This window comes from Danio rerio, chromosome 21 (assembly GCF_049306965.1).
Source record: "Danio rerio strain Tuebingen ecotype United States chromosome 21, GRCz12tu, whole genome shotgun sequence".
Lineage (NCBI taxonomy): Eukaryota > Metazoa > Chordata > Actinopteri > Cypriniformes > Danionidae > Danio > Danio rerio.
Genome location: NC_133196.1, coordinates 24197801 through 24220180, shown reverse-complemented (window position 1 = coordinate 24220180; position 22380 = coordinate 24197801). Strand labels below are relative to the sequence as shown.

The following is a 22380-nucleotide window of genomic DNA, read 5'->3' as shown; positions in this document are numbered from 1 at the left end:
TCTTGTGAATTGTATCACTTTGCAACAAAGACCTAAAATATAAAAAATATCTATTGTTGGTCACTAGATGGATGCCGGCCTGACTGAGTAGCTTTACTTGAGTAAAGCAAAATTAAGACCTGTTTAAAATGATTTAAGACCAACATCACAATATTTCAGTGAATTTAGGACTTTTTTAGACCTAAAATTTCACTTTGGAATTTTTTTTTAATTGCCAGGTTCTGCACGTTGCATTTCCTAAATTTTCATTGCCAATCTTAAGCCAACTGTAATCGTTTGTTTTGGTTCAATTTGAAATGTCTCCAAGTAACACAGAGCCTGGGGGATCAGAGTGAATGCTCCGACTTGGCCCCACCCTGATCCACGTTTTGGAAATTTAAGACTTTTTAAGTCATTTTAAGACCAACTGATTAGAATAAATCAAAGAGACTATGATGTACGGTTAAAAAAAATGTAAAGGGATGAGATATGATGCAATAATTGCTTTATCTCAATTATTTTCCTTTCATTATTTTTAATTGGAGGCCAAAACTGATATTAAATTAAAATAAAATGCACAACAGTCCTACATCTTTCATTCCAGTAATATCAAACCTCTGCTGCAAATACAAATATTAACATTCACCAATAGACAGTTAATTAAATACCTTGTTTCTGTCAAAAAGAAGTACAATATAAATATTTACTACGAATCATATCAAAGTCATAGTTGAAACAAGTATTCCAAAGTTAGAGACTTTATCGAGACCATTTCAATCAAAATTCAAAGTAAATACTTCAACGGCTAATATTGCCCACAATGCATAGCATACTGGACGTGAATTCGATTAAATTTACAAATGGAGTGCTAAAGTACTAACTGTTTTTGTATTCAACAGGGTAAAGACACTCAAATACAAGTTAACAAGTGAAGGCACGATGACAGAATTTTCATTTTTGAGCGAACTGTCCCATTAATATTGTTTTGAAGTACATTTATAATCAATAATATCAATAATTTCAAAAACAAATTAAGCCAGAGGAGAAATGGTTGTGCCCAACTGAGTCAGGTTTCTCTCAAGGTTTTTTCCTTCACTTTCAACAATTGGTAAAGTTTGTTCCTCCTCACTTCCACCACCATCTTGCTTGGTTTGGGACTTGTGGAGCTGCGCATCAAAGGATTTGCTCTTCAGTGTTTTGACTTAAAGCAGTAAAAATTAAACCACACTGAATTGAAATAACTGAACTTCAACTCTGAAAACAGGACTGACACAGTTTTAGTTTACTAGAACTTCTGTGTTAAGATGTTTTGATACAATCTGCATTGTAAAAATCTCAAAAAGAGATATTGAAAAAGTTGAGTGAATCAATTTATTTACAATTAACCCACTTTTCCCACCCCTAGTGTTAAAACAACACTCAATACTGTGGAGCTCAATGTGTGAACTCATCGACATCAGTGCATTTGTGCTAATAGCTAACAGCCGGTGAACAGAGCATGAACGCCATCCAAGGGAATTACTTTTATTTACTGTAAAATAACGGCGCTATAATTAGTACCATTTTCATGTAGGCACTCATATTGGAAAAACACACAATTACATACACTAGTTCCTTTTATACACTTTCCCAGGCGCAGCGTGGAGGACTTCATGTCTCGCTGGAGAATTAGGCAAAATCAGTTCCACATGTTTGCCTGCGCTCACCGTTTGTCTCTATGAGCTCCTTCCACCCACATCAACATTAATGGAATTTGCACTTCCAAATAATAGAAATGTACCGACTCCGAGCAGGTCCAGATGTACACTGCAGGCTTTGAAAGGGTGTGAGTGACAACTTCATTTTTATGATATGAGTGCATTTCCTGTTGAGCTCATGGTGCACAGCTGAGTCTTGCTGTATAGCGTAAACCAACAGCATATTTAGACTAAACTCCAGCTTGGTTTACTGCATCTATGATACATGTTAAAGGTTGGACTGTCATTTTAAACTGTAACATTGTTATTGCAATGCACGGAGCAAGTCAAACAAGCTTGTCTTACGCAAACATACATGACAGGCTTATAAGCATAAGACAGATGAGCTGCACGTGACTTATAAGTGGCCACATTAAAGGGATAGTACACCCAAAACTGAAAATTACCTCATCGTTTACTCTGCCTCGTGTGGTTTTAAACCTTTATGAGTTTCTTTCTTCTGTTGAACACATAAGATATTTTGATGAACGCTGGTTGCTGGGACCCATCGGCTTTAATAATAGCAAAACAAATGACTATGGAAGTCAATTTCTGCGTCCCAATTTGTATACCATTGACCTTATTCTTCACGTATGAGTGGGCAAATTTTTTTTGGCTTAAGACTTCCGTCTCATTCACTTCCATTCAAAACCATCTTTGTTTTTCATTTAAGTTTTTAAATGTCAAAATTAAACTCGGTAGGTTGCTTTTGCGTTTTTTTAAAAGTATACTTTTATACATGTGCTAAATTATGGTTTTATATAGTTATAAGCAAAATGTCACATAAATAAGCCTAGATTTTAAAATCCGGTTTATCTGATTAATGTGATTTACACAGCTATTTAAATTCGAACAATAATCACTCAACAAATGGATTGTCAAAACAAAAGTTAGTTGCAGCTCTAGTCTCAACACAATCTATTAATTAAAATTTCCCATTTTATTCTCTTGTCTTAAATATTAATTATTAAAAGTGAATTCAAACATATTAGAGAACAGCAATGACTTTAATTGCATCACTCACAATGTATAGTTCCCCAAACCACAGCACTAATATACGGGTATTCACATCACTTTTTCCATATTTTTTTATGTTGTAGTCTTTGTTCAAAGTGGCTTAAATTCATTTATTTCCTCAATATTCTACACACAATACCCCATAATGACAATGTAATTTTCTTTTAATTAATGCAAATTTATTAAAAATTAAAAACCTGAAAAAAAATCACATCTACATAAGCCATGAACCTTTGCCATGAAGCTCTAAATTGAGCTCAGGTACATAGCAATCCACCAAATCAGGCCTGTATGGTGGAGTGGCCAGATGGAAGCCACTCCCCGTCTGGAATTTAACAAAAGGCATCTGGAGGACTCTCAGACCACAAGTAACTAAATTCTCTAGTCTGGTGAGACTAATATTGAACTCTTTGGAGTGAATGCCAGGCGTTACGTTTGGAGAAAACCTGGCACCGCTCATCACCAGGCTAATAACATCCCTACAGTAAAGCATGGTGGTGGCAGCATCATCCAGTGGGGATTTTGTTTGGTTTTTCAGCAGCAGGAACTTGAAGACTAGTCAGAACAGAGGGAAAGATGAATGCAGCAATGCGCAGAGACATCCTGAATGAAAACCTGCTTCAGAGTGCTCTTGACCTCAGACTGGGGCGAAGGCTCATCTTCCAGCAGGACAATGACCCAAAGCCCCCACCAAAAAATCAATGGAGTGGTTTCACAACAACTCTGTGAATGTCCTTGAGTGACCCAGTCAGAGCCCAGACCTAAATCCTATTGATCTGAAAATGGCTGTACACTGTCGCTTCCCATCCAACCTGATAGAGCTTGAGAGGTACAGCAAAGAGAAATGGGCAAAAATTCCTAAAGACAGGTGTATCAAGCTTTTGGCATCATATTCAAAATGACTTGAGGCTGTAATTGCTGCCAAAAGGTGTATCAACAAAATATTGAGCAAAGGCTTATGTACAGGGGATTTTTCAGGTTTTTATTTTTAATAAATTTGCAACAATTTCAAAAAATATATATATTTTTTACATTGTCATCATGGATTTTTGGAATTTTAAACATTTTGGAATTTTGGAATAAGGCTGTAACATAAAAAAGTGGGAAAAGTAAAGCACTATGAATACTTTCCAGATGCACTGTATTTTTTATGTACTTCTATATGAACCAACAACAAAAAAGCCCCATATAACTTAACACAAGCACAAAAAAGCACTGATTAAAGCAAAACACTTTTCAGCACTTCAGATAACTCTGCTGGGTGCAGACAGACACTCTATTTGCTCAAGAGTTTCTCCCGTCAAAACTTCCCATGGCCTTTTTTTAGCCAAAGAGGAAACTCGCTTCTTACATCAGTCCAATCCATCATGTGGGAAAATGCCTCCCACTTAAAGCAGATCGCACTGGCAGAGGGCCTAAGATGAAAGTACCACTGGATACGAGACAGTCTACTGATCTGGCAGAATGCAATGGCAGACGTTTAATAAAACACGCCAGTTGTGTTTATTCAGTGATTCACCGTTACGTGAGCCACAGACTTTAAACCTCACTGTCTCGCCATGATGCTCCAGTAACACACAGCACTTCCCATCTGCGGCCCTGTGGGAGGGCAATGCATTTACTGGGAGTTATTCACCCCTCGGCTCTGTTATTGTACGTCTGTGAATGAAAAGGCCCTCGGGGACTTTCTCAGCTTGACGGAGGTGTTTGTCATCCTGAGAGGCCCAGCGCAGGAGCCTGTGAGACTGAAGCGTAACACGGCCACGGTCTGCAGGAAGTAAAGAAACTGTAGGAGGTTGCTGGCTAATTCTCCCCCTGAGGGTCTTCACACAGCTCTGCTGACCCGCTCCGCTTTCTTCAATGAACAATAGACGCGACTCAAACTGAAGTCTGGATGCAGGATCTGGAAGCCAATGCAACATATTTAATATCCTCTTGAGCAAATCAAGTGTTTCCATGTTGAAGTTAATAGTCTTTCCTTTGGGTTTTGACACATTATGAGTGTAATCCACTTATGGGTTGCTTCTAGTTATGCAGATTTTGAACTTTGTATCTCTGAAGAGAACACGCTGGGGGTGTTTACAGAAAAGGTTACAACTCAAACCTTTATTAGTTATAATTTGATTATCAAAAGAATGCTATACTTACAGTATGAAAATAAAAAGTTTGATTAACCATTTGAAACATAGGACCCAATCATACACCCGGTGCAATAAGGCGCAAGACATGTATGGCGTGATTTGGTGCTGTTTTCAGACCAGCGCAACAGTAATTTTTAGTTAATTTCCATGCCTTCTTGACCTTAAGGGGCTTTTTTCAGTTTATTTATGACAATTTGCATGTGTATGATGTTATTATTAGTAGTGTTATTTATTATATCCATATTATTGTTTGCTTGAATTAAAACAAGTTTAGATTTGTCCACCTGTCGGGTTTTAGAGACGTACAGTATGCATCACAATATGGTGCATAAGAATAGGACGTGTGTTTGAATATAATTAAGTAAATATAATTAATTTTTAATATAATTTTTATTTAAACTAAATTTCGTTATTATTGTTTACTCATTTGATGGAGATTAGAACTCAATTTAGGAACAGTTTTGAAACCGTTTTCCTTGCGCTTCACAAACAAAATGAAATATGTAGGCTAATAGATGTCTTCAGAGGAGTAAATTGCATCGTTTCCTTACTCCACGAAAGTAAAGGAGTAAAAAGTAAGGGGAAAGTAAAGAGGCCGAATGGAGGAGGCTTGTTCTTTATTCTCACACTGCAGATGATCTGTTTAACTGTTCTCTCAGTTTTTTCACTTACAAAGTTCACTATGTAAATAGCAAATGTGCCATGGTGCGATGCAACTGACTCTTAGGGAATGGGAAATGAGAGTCTGATAGGTTTAATCAGGGCATATGAAGTAATCAGAGAGTGAAATTCAATACCTTTTAAGCTCTTTTTTAAGTCTCTTTGCATACATTTAAAGACATTAATGCCACTTCAGTTTTCAAACGGTAACATTGTTTTGGAACATGTATATTTACCAAATACAGATTGTAAAAATCACTTATAAGGACACTGATCTTCATTTTTCATGGCCGACTGCGATTTTCCAAGTCCATATTTTAGAAAATTAGAAAGCAAAAAAAAGTCTATGTGCTCTATACCATGCTGATAATGAAATATTATGATGTAAAAATGATCTGTTTTTGTGAAAATATGCTACATAAAGCATGCCTTCGTCTAAACTGACATAATTAATAAAAATGGTAATTGACAATCTTCCACAAGGGCACGTCTATAGACCGGCAGGAATAAAGGTCTTGCCTTGGTTACAGCAGTAGACAAAACAGCAAGATTTTATCGATTTGGTAAACTACACAGCTCACCAATATTCACAGATTAAATTCAGAAAAACTTCAGCATAAAACTATACATAATTGAAAATTATACTAAATTTAATACCAAGTAAAATACTATTTATGATTTAATAGTACTTTAAGACCCTGCGAACACCCTGTTAATGCAGGTTATGCCCAAAACACACCCATAACCCATTAAAGGGGAAATGAAGCACTCAGTCAAGTTTACCTTATTTTGTACATTGGATTCCACTTTAATGAAAATATATTAAACAAATGTTGTTGTGTCACAGGGTTGGTTTAGTTCCCTCCACTAAACAAATACAGTGGAAGTAAAGGAGACTGTAAAGTCTAATTTAATCCAATGATTGAAGTTGTGGGTGTGGAGCTGCTGGAAATACAAGCATCAGATGTGTGTCTAATATAAGAGTATATATATTTATTCTATTTTTCTTTTTTCCCTTTTAAGTACCGATCATTTGATGCGCTTTGATTCACTCTCTGTACTATGTTGCCAGACTGCCTGTCTGTGAGTGTAACGGACTGAACACAGAGACTGGACAGCCTGATTTAACACAATGCAGAAAGTTGTGGACGAGCATCACAGATCTGGTGCTAGAGCCCATGACGTCAGACACAGCGACATTCCAAGATGGCGGCGCCCTAGTTCTAAAATCTATAGTAAAACATGTTGTTTTCTTCCTAATGGTTACAATAACCTAGTTTGTTCAATATATTTTCATTAAAGTGGAATCCAATGTACAAAACAAGGTAAACTTGTGCTTAATTTTAAGAGAATAAGCACATCCCTGTTAGACCCTGCGCTGGGATGCAAATCTTATATTTCCATCCTTAAAATAGCAAAAGTGTATTCGGACATGGCCTTAATGCTTTTGCACCATGTGCCGTACCTAGAATAGATCATTAATATAGAACCCATATTGTTTCATTTATTCAACCATATTATGACATTTTGATAATAAATGACAGGTTTTTATACTTTTCTTAAACTAGATGGACTATTGATGAATAAATCATATAAACCAAGATCAGGACAACTAACATAACTGAAATATAGTGTGAAATCTCATTAGCTATGTTTCCATCAAAAGATGCTAATTAAATTTATGCACAAAACTGAAATATCGTATGAAAGATTTTCGAATAAAGTTTCGATTCGATGAATAAAAGAGAACAAACCATCACTTCCTGATAAACTGGTAGCAAATATTTTAAATCAAGAAAAATGGAATTTGTTGTGTTAGGAGAAGTCATTGTGAGCCTGCCTTCTTTTATAATAAACTACTTTTTTATGCATCAGAAGAAGAAAAGCAAAAAATACTGATATTTGGAAGTGCAGCTGCTCAAGAGTGTTGAATAAACACACTGAAGTTCTGGAAGGTAATAATGCTGAAGGGATTTTAGAAATGGCCAAAGCAACATTTCAGATGTTGTGCAATGTAGCAGGTCTACTGGTTTGTCCATCAATGTATCCCATCTTGCCCATTTGAATTCTGGAACTTAAATTAAATGTGAATCAATCATAGTTTTTGCACATTTTTCTTATGGAATAAAATTAAACTGAACAAAAACATATATATGTATACACATCTTTGAGATCATATTAAGTATTTTTCTTTTCTTCCATATTCCTGAATTAGCATAAAAATAGGTATAGAAACTTAGATACTGATCACTTGTTCAACAACATCAAACTTCTTTCCAATTGTAAGTAATTCCAAATTTCAGTAATTTTTTGTGATTTCCAGATCCGATCAAGTGATCGTAAATCGGACCTGATCACATGGTTTCAGACTTGATTGAAAACGGACGTTACCTCCCGATCAGGACTCGAACATATACTATTATGCAGTGGCACAAAGTTAGACCTAGTTCTTGACTTCACACAGAAACTGCAACATGTGCGGCGTGACATCACTTTGTTGCAGAGACGCTATTGGTTAAATGCCAGCAAAGTAGAAGACAGAAACAGCTTGAAGCAGAAAGCACGAGTATGTCTGTGGTCTGGAGGTATTATAAAGTTAATGACGACAACATTCCTGTAAATTGCCATGAAAACTTGGGATTGCCGGGCAGGTAATTTAAGTTGAGGTGCTATTTGTTTTTATATTAGTTTTTTTATATTTAATGTTGCACTAAAGTGCAAAAGTAAAGAATTGATGTTATTTATTACTTGATTGTTCAAGCTACCTCACAGAGGAGCTCTGTTTGTTAACAGAGTTGTTGAATGTTAAAATAAGGTGAATTGAATAAAAAATAAGAAACATCCTGATCTGTTTTTCATTATTCTGAATTCTTATTTTATGTATTAGAAGTAATTTCTCGGGTTTCTTTATCGGCAGATACTCAAAATCAAAGGACTTGGATTTGGACTCGAGGGCGAAAAACCTGATTAGGACATCTCTATTGATTTTATCAAACTGGATGAACACAATAAATGAACAAAATAATAAAACCAACTTCACTGCATTACATTCAATCCACTTAAATTCATAAAAATTAATAAGTTAACAATCAATTTGTGTTGAAACAACATGAAGGAATTGTGTGGAACCCAGCATCTTTTACAGTTTAGGTTTCTATAACGTGACGGCTTATTGTACAATAAATCCAACCAACAAACACAACAAAAGAATGTTTGCTTTTGTTGTTTGCCCATGATGTCACTTCCTGGTAGATTATGCCATTAATTAAATATCTAATTTTGATGGTAAAAGGAATATTACAAGCAGGTCTTGACAATTTAATCTCATCTTGTCTAGTAAAAGTGCATTTTTTTTAAAAGAGGACTTTAAAAATAATTTACATTTGTCCATCATTTGTCCATCTGCTGTAATCGGAGTTTAATAATGTGTGAAAACAATCAAGCTATTTATGCAACAGCAAAAACAAAGAAACTCTTAGAACAAACATAAAATTTAAGAAACTAAATCCGGCCTTAAAATTCGACTGGATTGTGTTGTAAAGCAAAAATACCTGTTTTTAAGCTTAAGCTGAGGACATGAATGTATAAAGCTGGACTGAGTCACCATGACACTTATTGCGCAAGGATGCATTACTCAGGTCTCGCGCTGAGAAAGGAAACAATGTTGTGATCTGGGGACTGGAAAAGCAATCACAAGAAGGTATGAGCCAAACAACACAATGTGTCATGTGTGGATGACCTAAGGTTTGACCTCAGCGTTTTTATTAGACATTCAGACACAAGCCCAGAAGACACAATAGAACTGATTGTCTCTGCTACAATAGAGGCTGCTGTCTTACAGTCACAGTTAATAGCTAGGTTTCACTTTTATAAGACTTTAGTTTTAGATTAGGACTAAAATGATGATTTATAATTATTATAATAACTAAGGCTAGGGCTAGGTTTTAGTACATTATGAGTAATTACATAAATTTTAACATTAAACATGACTAAACTGCAATCTTTTGGCTACCAATGATTATGAAAAATAAACATTAATCAAGATTTAACAGTTATATTAGTGTCATAAACCGCCCTCTTTTCAGCAGTCTGCATTCTTTTATCTGCAAAGCTGAGTTTCACATCATGTAACGTGACTCGCAGCATCAGACGTGCTCGCTTTAGTTTCAATCACGTTATTTAAAACACGAAAGAGAACGTGTGTGCTGTTCTATGCATGCGGCCAGCCTCAGAAACAAGCAGAACACTGACATGTTAGGTCATCTTTCAGCTTAAACGGCACCTAAATGCTCAAATACATGTAAAAATGTGTCAAAACATAGTGCTTAGTGATGATTTACATAAACCTTTTTGGTTGTTTAAACTACTAATTTAAAATGAGCTAAAACAACACAATTCTTGAGATTTCATTGGGACAACTTAATTTTTTTATGTTCAATCCACATAAATTTGTTAAAAGTGTTTAGCTAATTTAATCCAGTTGTGGTGGGTCAACATGAATGAATTGTGTGGAACCCTGCATTTTTACAGTGTTGTTTGTTTTGTAAATGTTTTTATAAATGAACATAACAGGTTAAGAATAAAAAGTAGTGTAACCGTAAATCAGAAACACGCAGCTCTTAAAGGGACAGTGTGTTGTCATTATTAATCAAACAACAAAAGACCAGGAGAAAATCGCACAGTGTTCTTGACTGAATGACTTTACAGCTTTAATTGGAACTGAATCAAGTTTAATTTAGTGAAGCTTGTTTATTTCATTTGTATTTATTTTTATTATTTTCCATAAAGGCCAGAAATGTTTTTTTTTTATAATTTGTCCCATTTTGCTTTGGTGTTGAGAATTGTGAATTTTCTTTGAAATCTTGGAATCTTTTAAATATTTATGAGCAATTCCAGCAGTGACATTTGCCGTAACATGTGAAACAATACACAGAGAAAGTACATTATATCGAAACATTTGTTTATATTTTCACAAACTACTAACCCCAGTTTTACAGAATCAGAAAAATATCAATCTGTAAACATTTTTTTATATTTTAAATGAGTTAAATAAATAAACATTTGCTATTTATGTGACCAAAAAAAGTGACAGATGTGAAATTAGCACTTTTGTGACTTAAAAAAGTTAATCAAATATAAATGTTTAAAAACACTGACAGAAACATTTTTGAGTATTTTTACAGTACTGTAAAATAAAAGCAGATACAAAAAACCTGAAAAGATTTCGCTATTTTGGTGTGATGTTTTTTTTTCATGGCAAGGTTGACTTTGCATGGAATTGCTTTTAATTAAAACAGCAATTGTCTTTTCTTGTTTATGGAAAATGTTTTGATAATGACACTGATATTTCCTTTCAAATAATACCTTTTTTTTTCCACATAACCGGACATCCCTAATTATAAGACAACTCGACATTATTTGTATGTATTTAAATATCATTTATGGCTGATTGCAGCCAAAAACAGATACAAATATGTAAAGTAGTATTGAAGAGTTTGAGTCAATAAGAAGGAATTATTAGCTTTATTCAGCAAAGATGCATTACATTTATCAAATGACAGTAAACCTATTTATGATTTCATAAAATATTTCTATATCATATAAAAGCAGCAGTTATAAATATGAAACTTCTGTTCATAGAATAATTCGGGATAAATATTTTATATCAAACAAAGAAACTAGGAAAGAACAGGTAGAATTTTGATTCCAAGACTGATAGTTATAAAAATGTCTCTTATTTAAACAATTGACAAAACATCTTCAGTGAACATGGATTGGATTAGGCATGGGATAAGTAGTTGAAAAAGTCAAGGTTTTAAAATATTTTCTGTTATACTGTGGTACATTTAAGTTTTATTAATGTCTTTTTATGTGTTGTAAAGAAATATGTGCTTTTGAAACTAATAATGACAGCAGAAGTCAATGATTTATTTGAATTATTTAGCCTGACATGTTTACTGTTACAAAATATTGTACATTTTCCTAATATAATATAATATAATATAATATAATATAATATAATATAATTTAACATAATATAATATAATATAATATAATATAATATAATATAATAATATAATATAATATAATATAATATAATATAATATAATATAATATAATATAATATAATATAATATAATATAATATAATAATGTTTTGCACAGATTTAATTGTGATCTGGCAGAAATTTTATAATGTGACCCAGAGAAAAAGGCTGGATTATACAATTCAGTGCCTTTTACATGAAGCATGTTGTATTTATTTATTTTTTTCAATTTGATCAAAAAGTCTGCAGCTATAACTAAGTGGCTGACACACCGCTGCATCTCTAAAAGAAACACAAGTCAGTGTTTGTTGACATGTGGGCAGAAGCACAGAGGAGCTTTGTTTGTCCAGTGAGGTCTTTCACTGCTGTATTATGACTAATGATCCACCAGCTGCAGCAGCGAATGCCAGGAATATTCCCTGGCAACACACTGCCTTGCGCATATCGCCAATAAAACTGCCTATTACAACTGTAGCTGATGCCAATGAAGATGCTCTTCTGCTGCCATTGATATTTCATAGGAGCAGATTGAGTGATATTTCATTAGCATTTTCTGATCTCATTTGCTTTCCTCTAAAAAGTGTGGTGGTCTACAGAAAGCACCTTTCGGTAGACAGCCTGTTTCTCATAATGAATAAACCGCTTACTCAAAATAGCTCTTAGAGTGCTAAACCACTAATCTAGAAGCTTTAAGTATGTGTGAACAAAACCACATCTAAGAAAAAATAAAAAGAAAACGGCTACAAAAGCAAACAACCGCCATGGCTACTTCATTACCAACATCTGTGGCACTTTTGAACTAGACCACATCATGTGGAGTGTTTACAACCATCACTGAGATATTAAACTTGTGTAACCCATACATAAATGAACAATTACATCACAGTTTGATTAGCTTTGCTTTTGTGGGAAAACCGAATAAGATGTTTTGAAGAACGAACGGTTTATTCGTGTGAATGAGTTTTGCAACTGAATCATTCAGACTAATTCAGTGCACTTTTTTTATTCAATTTAAGCATTTTTTAGTCTTTAATCAGATAGGACAGTAGCTGGACTAAAAGCAAAGTTGGAGAGAGAAGCAGAGAGGAGAACATCGCAAAAAGGTATGGGAAAAGCTGCTTTGAAACAATAATTGTTGTAAAAAGCACTATACAAATCAACTTAAAATGAATTGGGACTCAAACTCAGGACGCCTGAATTGCAATTGCGTAACAGGTTGGAGAACTTCTCACGGGTGTATTTATATTTGCATTTAGATTTATATTTTTTCAGCAAAGATACAACATTTTTCTATTTATCTCATTCTTTTTCAATTGCTATATTGAAAAAATATTAAACATGACAATACTTTGCGAATCAAGCTGAACTATGCATTTTATGGACCATTAAACCCCTACTTAAAATATACAAATTTGCACAAATGCTGTTATTTTCGATTGATAAACACATAAAATGTTTCTGAAGTATCAGATCATCATATTATAATGATTTCTAATAGGGATGCACCGAAATGAAATTCTTGGCCGAAGCCGAAGCCGAATAATAATGAAATTCTTGGCCGAAGGCCGAATACCGAATGCGGTGTTTTGCATTTTTTTCCATTTAGTTTGCCAATTTTTTCACCATTACAATAATTAAATAGTAAAAATTTGCTTTTTACTATTTTGTGTTGCTTTTCAGAGAAATAAATCAAATAACAAAAATACAATTTCAAAAATATTTATTTAACACTGAACATTTTTTAACATTCCAGCAGATAATATACAAACAAAGCACAATATAACTTAAAATAAATAAATTAGTAAAATAAATTTTTTTTTTTATTTGGCCATCTTTGAAGCCCCCCTTCTTGAATAGCCTATGTTATGCCTATAACTGACTGCTGAAAGAATGTAACTATGTCTACAACAACAAATGTGCATTGAATAGTGCAAAAAATGTGGATGACAACAAATGAATAACTGTCCTAGACATAAGCCTACTTAGCCTACTTCTTCAGGAAAAGTGGCAGGTTCTTCTTTATAAAAAGTAGCTTCTCTGCTGTCTCGCATGAAAGTCGGTTCCTCTTCTCATCGATGACATGAGATGCAGCACTAAACAGTCGCGGCTCATCTGTAGTACGAGCCCGTTTACTCTCTGCACTGTTTTCATCTCCTGCGCTGTGCATCACCTGACCGTCCGTCTCCAATACCTAGCGGCTTTCCCAAGTCCAACTGGGCCTGGATCATTTCTCGTGTGCGCAGCTTTTTCCCCATATCCAAGTAATGATATTTTATATGGCGAAAGAAGTAAAGGTGTTCTGAGTCCGCCTGACTAAATAGTGCGCTGACAGCTTCTAAGAGCGCACTTTTAGCTGTTTTCACTCCGTGGTCTGTTTCAGCCTCTTTGTTTAAAAGACACTTTAGTGCTGCAAGTAAATGTATGACGTCTGCCACAGATGAGCTTATCTCTCTTGTTATCTGCTTAAAGGGGGCGAGAAGAGAGAGAACGTTCCTCTGGAAAATTCAGCAGAACAGTGTCTGCAAACGGCCGTTTTTGCCTCTTTCTCTTACACTTTAAAGCGCTTCCACACTGCTGACATGTTTGCTGCATAAAGCGCGCGCCTCTCACTCTACGCGGGTTACTTTTTGATCACGGCATTAAAAACGTCATTGTTCGGCAAAATTTATTCGGCCTTTTTACTTATTCGGCCGAACACCGAAAGGGCTTTTTTGACTATTTTCGGCCGAATAATTTCGGTTGCCGAATATTCGGTGCATCCCTAATTTCTAAAGGATCATGTGACACTGATGACTAGGGCTGGGCCGATAAACAACATCATATAAAATCGCAATTAAATTCATGTAGATAACGATGATAAAGCTCTGGACATTGTTACTTACTATTGATCCTAAAAGCCAATCACACAGCAGAAATATGCAACAACATTTTGCGTTGATTTTAGAGATCGACCGAATTTTTGGTCACTGAAAATTATCGACTGAAAATAGGTCATGCTGCGTCACCCAGTATTGTTTACCGCACTCGTTTCACTTTCCCACCAGCAGTATCTGCATTCAGTCATGGTCGGGATACTCTTTTAAAAGTGGAGGCATTAACAACTTATATCAAAATGCATTTATCGTTGAGTACAAAAAATAATCATTGAGAATGCATTTTTGCAATATCGCCCAGCCCTACTGAAGACTGTAGCAATAACCCAAAAAACTCAGTTGTGAATCAAAGCATTAAATATTGATTTAAAATTTAGCAACATGGCAAACGGTTATTTTAAATTGTAACACCATTTCAAATTATTTCTGCCCAAATACATGCAGCCATGGAGAGAATAAGAGTTCACATGAACCGACATCAATCTCTCTGAACAATAACAAAAGAACAAAAAACAAAGCAAACTTACAAGCCGCCGTCTTTCCTCCTCAACCGTGTTCAGCAGCTGGGAGAATTCCTTGAATGACTGCGCTGTGATAAGAGAAAAGATTGCCAATCATGAATCCGTTGACTCTAGATCTGTAATAACTCTATCAGCATCTGATTTTGCCCTGACAAAGTATATACAGTTGAAGTCAGAATTATTAGCCGCCCTGTTAATTTTATTTCCCAATGTCTGTTTAACAGAGAGAAGATTTTTTTTCAACACATTTCTAAACATAATAGTTTTAACAACTCATCTCTAATAACTGATTTATTTTATTTTACACTTCTATACAGCTTAAAGGGGCATTTAAAGGCTTAACTTGGTTAATTAGGTTAACTAAGCATGGGTAATTAGGAAAGTTATCGAATTATGGTTTGTTCTGTAGACTATCAAAAATATATTGCTTAAAGGAGCGAATAATTTTAACCTTAAAAGGTTTTTTTAAAAATTAAAAATTACTTTTATTCTAGCCGAAATAAAACAAATAAGACTTTCTCGAGAAGAAAAAATATTATCAGACATACTGTGAAAATTTCCTTGCTCTGTTAAACATCATTTGGGAAATATTTAAAAAAGAAAAAAAAAAATCAAAGGGGGGCTAATAATTCTCACTTCGACTGTATAAAGAAAACCTGCACATAATATTAGCTATGCAAGAAAAATAGCATGGCCACCCACAACTATGCACAAAGGGGTATTCAAGAAACGGCATACCAACACATTCAAGATGTAGAAATGTGAGAGTAACAAAAAACACGTTTCCTGTTTGAGCTGGGAAATGTGTACAAAATAGAAAAATATTAGGATAAAACTTGCATGTTTTACAGAGATCTATTTCATTGGTGACAGTGCGACAATTAATGTCCTTACTGACTATTCCTTGTTTTGATGCTTGCATGAGACGATACTTAAAATATAATCCAGATGTATGCTATGTTTTGATATAAACAGAAATGTCAGAGAAAGCACTGCAATCTAAAAATACCATATAAATAACCAACTGACGACACTACAAAGAGCACATGATGTTGTGTTATTTAACGATTCCCAGTGCTTCTGTATTTAAACAAAGGACATTTTGGCCACATCACTTCCTGTCCTGGGATTTACAGCATTTTTCTCTTTGGTGATAAGAAAGGGTCCCACCTCGTCATTCTCCAGAGACTTAACTCCCCCAAAGATTTACAATTAGGAACTCGGATAAGAACTACTTTTAACTTCTTTCTATAAGGAGCACTCAGCCTACAGATAAACACGCTCTTCTAGGCCATTTAAAAATCTTGTTGCGGCAAGACAAATCTGCTTTGATGCATGGCGAGAGAAGCATAAATCCAGGTATCCATGAAACAATAGTTATCCTGCAGAGATATCCATATCACATTTGAACAAGCTCTCACTTTCTGGCATATTTACAATTTGTTGCAGTACTGTAGTATACCGTGCAATGTTGTGTGGCTGGTAAGATTCATTTTGTTGTTTGAAAGTTTCGTTTTGTTTGAAAGTCTCTACATTTGCTCACAGACTATATTTACATGCCCGAAATACAGTACAAAACAATAACATTTAAAAATATTAAATTTTATTTTATTATAATTTTATTTTTTATTTTATTTAATACACAGTCTTCTATTTGTGTACATTTACTGATACATATTTATATTAAAACATCTAAGACCTCAATCTTTGATATTTTAATGTAAAATTTATTTGTATCATTTGTATTTATTCTTATGTTATTACTAGGCCCACACGGAATCTGAACGCACAGAAATCCGCCGAGTCTATTTATTTACTTGTGTAAATGTGTGTAAATTTATATTTATTCAGTTTTAAATACATTTCAGAAATATTATTTACAAATATAAAAATGTTCATGACTCATATGATGATTGGCACTAATATTTTCAGTCTTTTAGTAGATATATTATATGAGAGGCTTGCTTTGTTTACAAAATAAGTGAATTCAAGATGGATTTGCAATGTAATCAGTAAATAAAAGTTACGAATTTTATTTCATTTATTAATTTTTTAGTTATGCTACTCCTGAAATTATTCAGTATAAATCTACAGATTTTTTACAATATTTTGAGCAGAAATAGCAAAAAATGTCAGCAGATTCTGTCTGGCCCTATTACTAACTATTACAACACTGTAAAAATCTAATCACAACTTGTTAACTTGAAGAATTTGCAAGTTAGGTGGACATATTTTGAGCATAGAGTTGAATTTACTCAAGAAAACGATTTAGCTGCATGTTTGGAACTGTTTGTTCAATGAAAGTAAAAAATTCAGTTAAGGAGACTTTGAATTTTGATTTCTTCACTTGAAGTTGTGCCAAATTATTTTGTAAATTATACTCGATTTAAACCAGCCCTTTTAGTCACCTTAAAAATACTTTGGCACAACTTCAACCACTGAAGCTTAATAAAATCAAAATTTATTTGCAGCTGGTTGCTTTAAAATTTGAAGTTAACTTAGCTTTTTTTTTATTTTTTACAGTGTAATGTTTAAGATTTATACAATTTAGGGTAATTTATTCTTTGAGGATTGTGAAGTTTCCCTGGTTTTTAAAATCATTTATTAGCACACAGTGCTTGATAGTGTAGGTTGGTTGCTCTTGTTGTAGCCATTTGCGTGTTGTTGCTTTTTTTTACTGTTAATTGTTATTGCTATAAGCTCCACTGTGTTATAAATATGATTGTTTATGTTTTTATTGAAATAAGTTATAATTTAAAAAGTTATACTGCATTTGTTAATATGATTCAAAGTAAAGTTTAAATGTATTTTTTAATATTATAAAAAATATATATGAATTAGATTGTTATATACGTTTGGTATATTTCTCTTCGGCCCACATCTATCAAGGATATTTGGTTTTTGGCCCTTCATACCAAAAAGTTTGGGCACCCCTGGTTTATATGAGACACGTCTTGATAAAAAGTGTGCTGCTTATTTTTATATAAAACAGGATACACTTGACAATATTCTTTAATATAACAATTTAGCATTGAATTTAATAAAAATATTTCTGGTGTTGTTTGTTTGAAAGTTTGGGGTTATGAATTTTTTTACTAACCACAAACTTTTGAACAAATAACAGCAGTTCGGCCAATTCTAATATTAATTCTAATTACAGATAACTAATAAAAGATTTTTGTACATTACATCAATTTTAACACAATCATTATTATTGTTAAACATGATAAACTAGGTGACGCAGTGGCGCAGTAGGTAGTGCTGTTGCCTCACAGCAAGATGTTCGCTGAGTTGCTGGTTCGAACCTCAGCTCAGTTGATGTTTCTTTGTGGAGTTTTCATGTTCTCCCTGGGTTTCCTCCTGGTGCTCCGGTTTCCCCCACAGTCCAAAGACATGTGGTACAGGTGAATTGGGAAGACTAAATTGTCCGAAGTGTATGTGTGTGGATGTTTCCCAGAGATAGATTGCGGCTGGAAGGGTATCCTCTGCGCAAAAATGTGCTGGATAAATTGATAAAATGAGTCTTGTGGCGACCCCGGATTAATAAAGGGACTAAGCCAACAAGAAAATGAATGAGTGACTAAACTACAAATTACTAAGCTTAGTCTAAATATCTAACACTATTGTGACTAGTATGGAGAGCCAGGGCCAGAAAGGAACGTTCTGACTGCTTGAACGTTTTTTCAGATGGTTGTTTGGGTTCATGGTTTTCTTAATGCCAGGCAGTAGTCGTCTCCGTCTGATAAAGAATAGTCACACTATAGCCTGTGGTAGTACAGAAATCCACTGTTTTCAGCTTTATTACACATTATTTGTTACTGTGGGTGACTGAGGACGACAGCTGCAAATAAAAAGCTTACAGAGGAGTGGATGTTTAAGAGGCCGTTTCACAGTTTACAGCTTAAAGGCATGGTTTAACAAATGAACATTCTCTCATTATTTACACGCCTTCAAGTCATACCAAACCGGTATAACTTTATTCTGTGAAAGACATAAAGAGTTTTATAATTGAGAGAGAAGACTTTGAAGTGTTGTCATGTCACTCAGGAAAATATAAATGTTTTTATTACAGTAAAAAAATGCATTAATTATGCATTTTGGTGGATTGATTACCATTTATATAACCAAGGTTAAAGTGTGATAATTATTGCAAAACCATGCTTAGTCTGTGTTTACCAGTGTTAGTCATAACCATGATTGTGTCTCAATCAGTACCTAGCTCCCAAAGTCATGAATCAATAAGTGGCATACAACTCGAGCACTGGTTCACTACACTGTAAAACCTAAAAAGTGAAGGTAAATTAAACCATTTGAGAAAACCGATTGCAACAAACCATTTAAGTTCAAAAATGAATCTATACGAGTACTGTGAATGTAATTCATGTTTCGTGCTTTAGAACATACAGGGAACATACAGAGCGTTCCAAACAGGTAACAGGTTCATCTCCCTCTGAAGGAAATTGTGGAGTGGAAACAATCATGACCGCCATATTGAATTGTCATTCCAAACCAATGTGCTCCAGTTTCCCCCACAAGTCCAAAAACATGTGGTATAGTAGAGTTGGGTATGCTAATTTGTCCGTAGTGTATGTGTAAATGAGTGTGTAAGCGTGTTTCCCAGTGATGGGTTGCAGCTGGAAGGGAATCCGATGCGTGAAACATATCCTGGATAAGTTGATGGTTCATTTCGCTGTGGCGACCCCGAATTAATAAAAGGACTAAGAAAAGAAAACGAATGAATTCCAAACCAATGTGCTCAAAACTGGCCATTTCGAAGGGCCCTTCGGAATGAAGGATTTCGAAGGGGACAACTGATGGACGTTTCATGATCTTTTGCCCAGGGAAGCTGCATTGTTTCACACTGTGTTATATTTAGAAGGGCTCATCTCTATGCCCTAATTTGTTCGAAGATGTAACCCCAGAGGGTAAAAACTTTGAAGGGATCAATGCAGAGGAATGAGAGCTACTCAAAGGAAGCAGCTGATACTGAGCATCGATGCTCCCTGATATTCACAGTGCATTGTGTACACATTGTGTAACAATTCAGTGCACTGAAAGAATTTTGCGATTGAGACAGCACTTAAAATTTTTGACCCCTTGAAGTGCCCTGACTATTGAACAAGAGAGCTGATGGACAAGTAGTAGGGTTTTGTTTATAGCTTACCCTGCTTAATTTTTTAAAAGGGACTGTTACAGAAGTTTTATGGTCTATTAAACTTTGTGGGCTTTATTTTGATGATCTATGCGCAAAGTGCAAAGCGCATGGTGCAAAAAGATTAAGGGCTTGTCTGAATCCACTTTTGCTTTTTTAAGGATGGAAAAATCCGCTTTGTGCAATGACGCATTGTCTAACAGGGTTGAGCTTATTCTCTTAATGAGTTATAGGTGTGTTTTGAGAATAAACCAATCAGAGTCTCATCTCCCATTCCCTTTAATAACCAGTTGCCATAGCGCGTTTGCTATTTACATGGCGGACTTTGTAAGTGGAAAAACTTAACCCTTCACTAGCGAAAAAACAGTTAAACAGAGTATCTACAGCGCGAGAAAAAGAGATGAGCCTCCTCATTCTTTACTTTCACTTTAACTCTCATGGATAGGGAAACGTGTTGTACGCACAGACATCCATTAGCCTATACATAATTGAACAATAATAACGAAGTGTGGTCAAAAAACAAGGTTATCTCCAAATACACATGCTATGCCCCATATGGTCTGAATCCTGAAAGATGGGCAAATCTAAGCTTGTTTTTATTAAAACAAATATAAATATGGATATAATAAATATTATTGTTAATAATAATAACATTATACAAAAGCAAGTTATCATGAATTAACTGAAAAAGCCCCACGAGATGAAGAAGGCATGGAGGCGGTGGTTTGTATATTCATGTAGGCTAGAAAACAATCATTTTTGTAATATTTTAATCCTTTATTTCTATTTTTGTAAAGACGTTTGCGTATTGTTGTACATCCTGTGTGTATTAAACTATGTGCAAGCGAGGCGCACAAATAATGTGCTCTGAGCTGGACTATTGACCTGCTTTGATCTGGTCTACTGAACAGTCTATTTAAGTTTCTCAAAATAGCAACGCGCCTTAACACACCTCCTTTTGTAGACCAGAACGCCTATGGGCGCACGTATGAGCGCAAATGCATTACGTGCATTTGCAAAACGTCAAAACGACTCTTGCGCCGAGCTGAAACTAGCAAACAACAATTGCGTCACGCCTTGCGCCGGGTGTATGATAGGGCCCTGCGAGTTTTAGCTTGCTCTCTTTCAGCATTCAGGCCCTTTAACATCAAGTGTGACATGATAATATAAAGCAAATCCCCAACAAACTGTATAACAAATATAAAATCAACACATGACAAAAAAACCTCTCCGTTTAAGCGAGTCTGCATCATACATTTGTGCCGTTTAATTACAGTGTGATAAATGCCTTTAATCTGACACTTTGCACAGGAATTATAGTGCTGTATTTTAATAACAACCCTTTTATAGACCTTTTTGAGGGATGTAAACAATAACAATGGTCCTAATCTATTTACTGTTTTACATTTTTTACTTCTTCAGCTTACAAGAATCCAAAAAGGTCCACATATTGATAAATAATGTTATGATAGCTATTTAAATGCTAAGTAATGATTTAATTGCATCTTGTTACAGTTATGAAATAGCTTGATAACAAGCAGCGAATGTTCGTGGGCCAATGGCAACATCCCATTGAAATGGTCTATACGGGGTAAAAATGGCAGAGGAATAGCCTAAAGATTTGACTTTACACTAATATACTTATTGTGTTCATATTGTATTGCAGAACACTGGTGCTACTGAGGTGGGATGTGATATTAGGTTAGGGACAGGTTTTGTGGTATGAGGGTGGGTTAAGGTGTAATGGGTCAACAGCATAATGATAAAAGTATTTACAAAAATTTATTACAGGCCTGTAAATAACTTTATAACATAAATACAATTCCTAAACATTTTCGTAATAAATGCATTGTACCAAATTATTAATTAAAATGTAAGTACATAGTAATTAAGACAACTTAATTCTCCATGTGTCTATGTGTATTTTCTAGATGTCTATGGGAGTTAGGATCCTGCTTTTTTTAGGTCTGACAACGTTTACTGCCAACCAACTTTCATTGTGAGAGCAGCTCAAACATTTTGCAAAACTTCACAATTTGAGATGCATGAATAAACCTGGATAAACTACATCAAATGCACATATAATTAACATCTTGGTTACTTGCTAATTACTTACCAATGTTAATCTCATCATCGGTCTCAGCATCTCCAATGCATTCAAACTGGAAATCCTGAAGCGACTGGGAGAATTTCTGCACAGCTGCAGAAAGACCTGTTCAGAAGACAACAGAGTTATGTGATGGAGCTTTACTGCA

General features: G+C 34.7%; 1 protein-coding gene across 4 annotated transcripts in view; it reads right to left on the bottom strand.

Moving 5' to 3' along the window:
* The window catches only part of arhgap42a (Rho GTPase activating protein 42a), a 58073-nt gene that overhangs the window by 34423 nt on the left and 1270 nt on the right, over positions 1–22380 (bottom strand). For all 4 annotated transcript variants that reach the window (NM_001202443.2, XM_021468885.3, XM_068215917.2 and 1 more), the window contains 2 exon segments: positions 14980–15041; positions 22242–22337. In NM_001202443.2, the coding sequence (NP_001189372.2) occupies positions 14980–15041; positions 22242–22337 (158 nt within the window).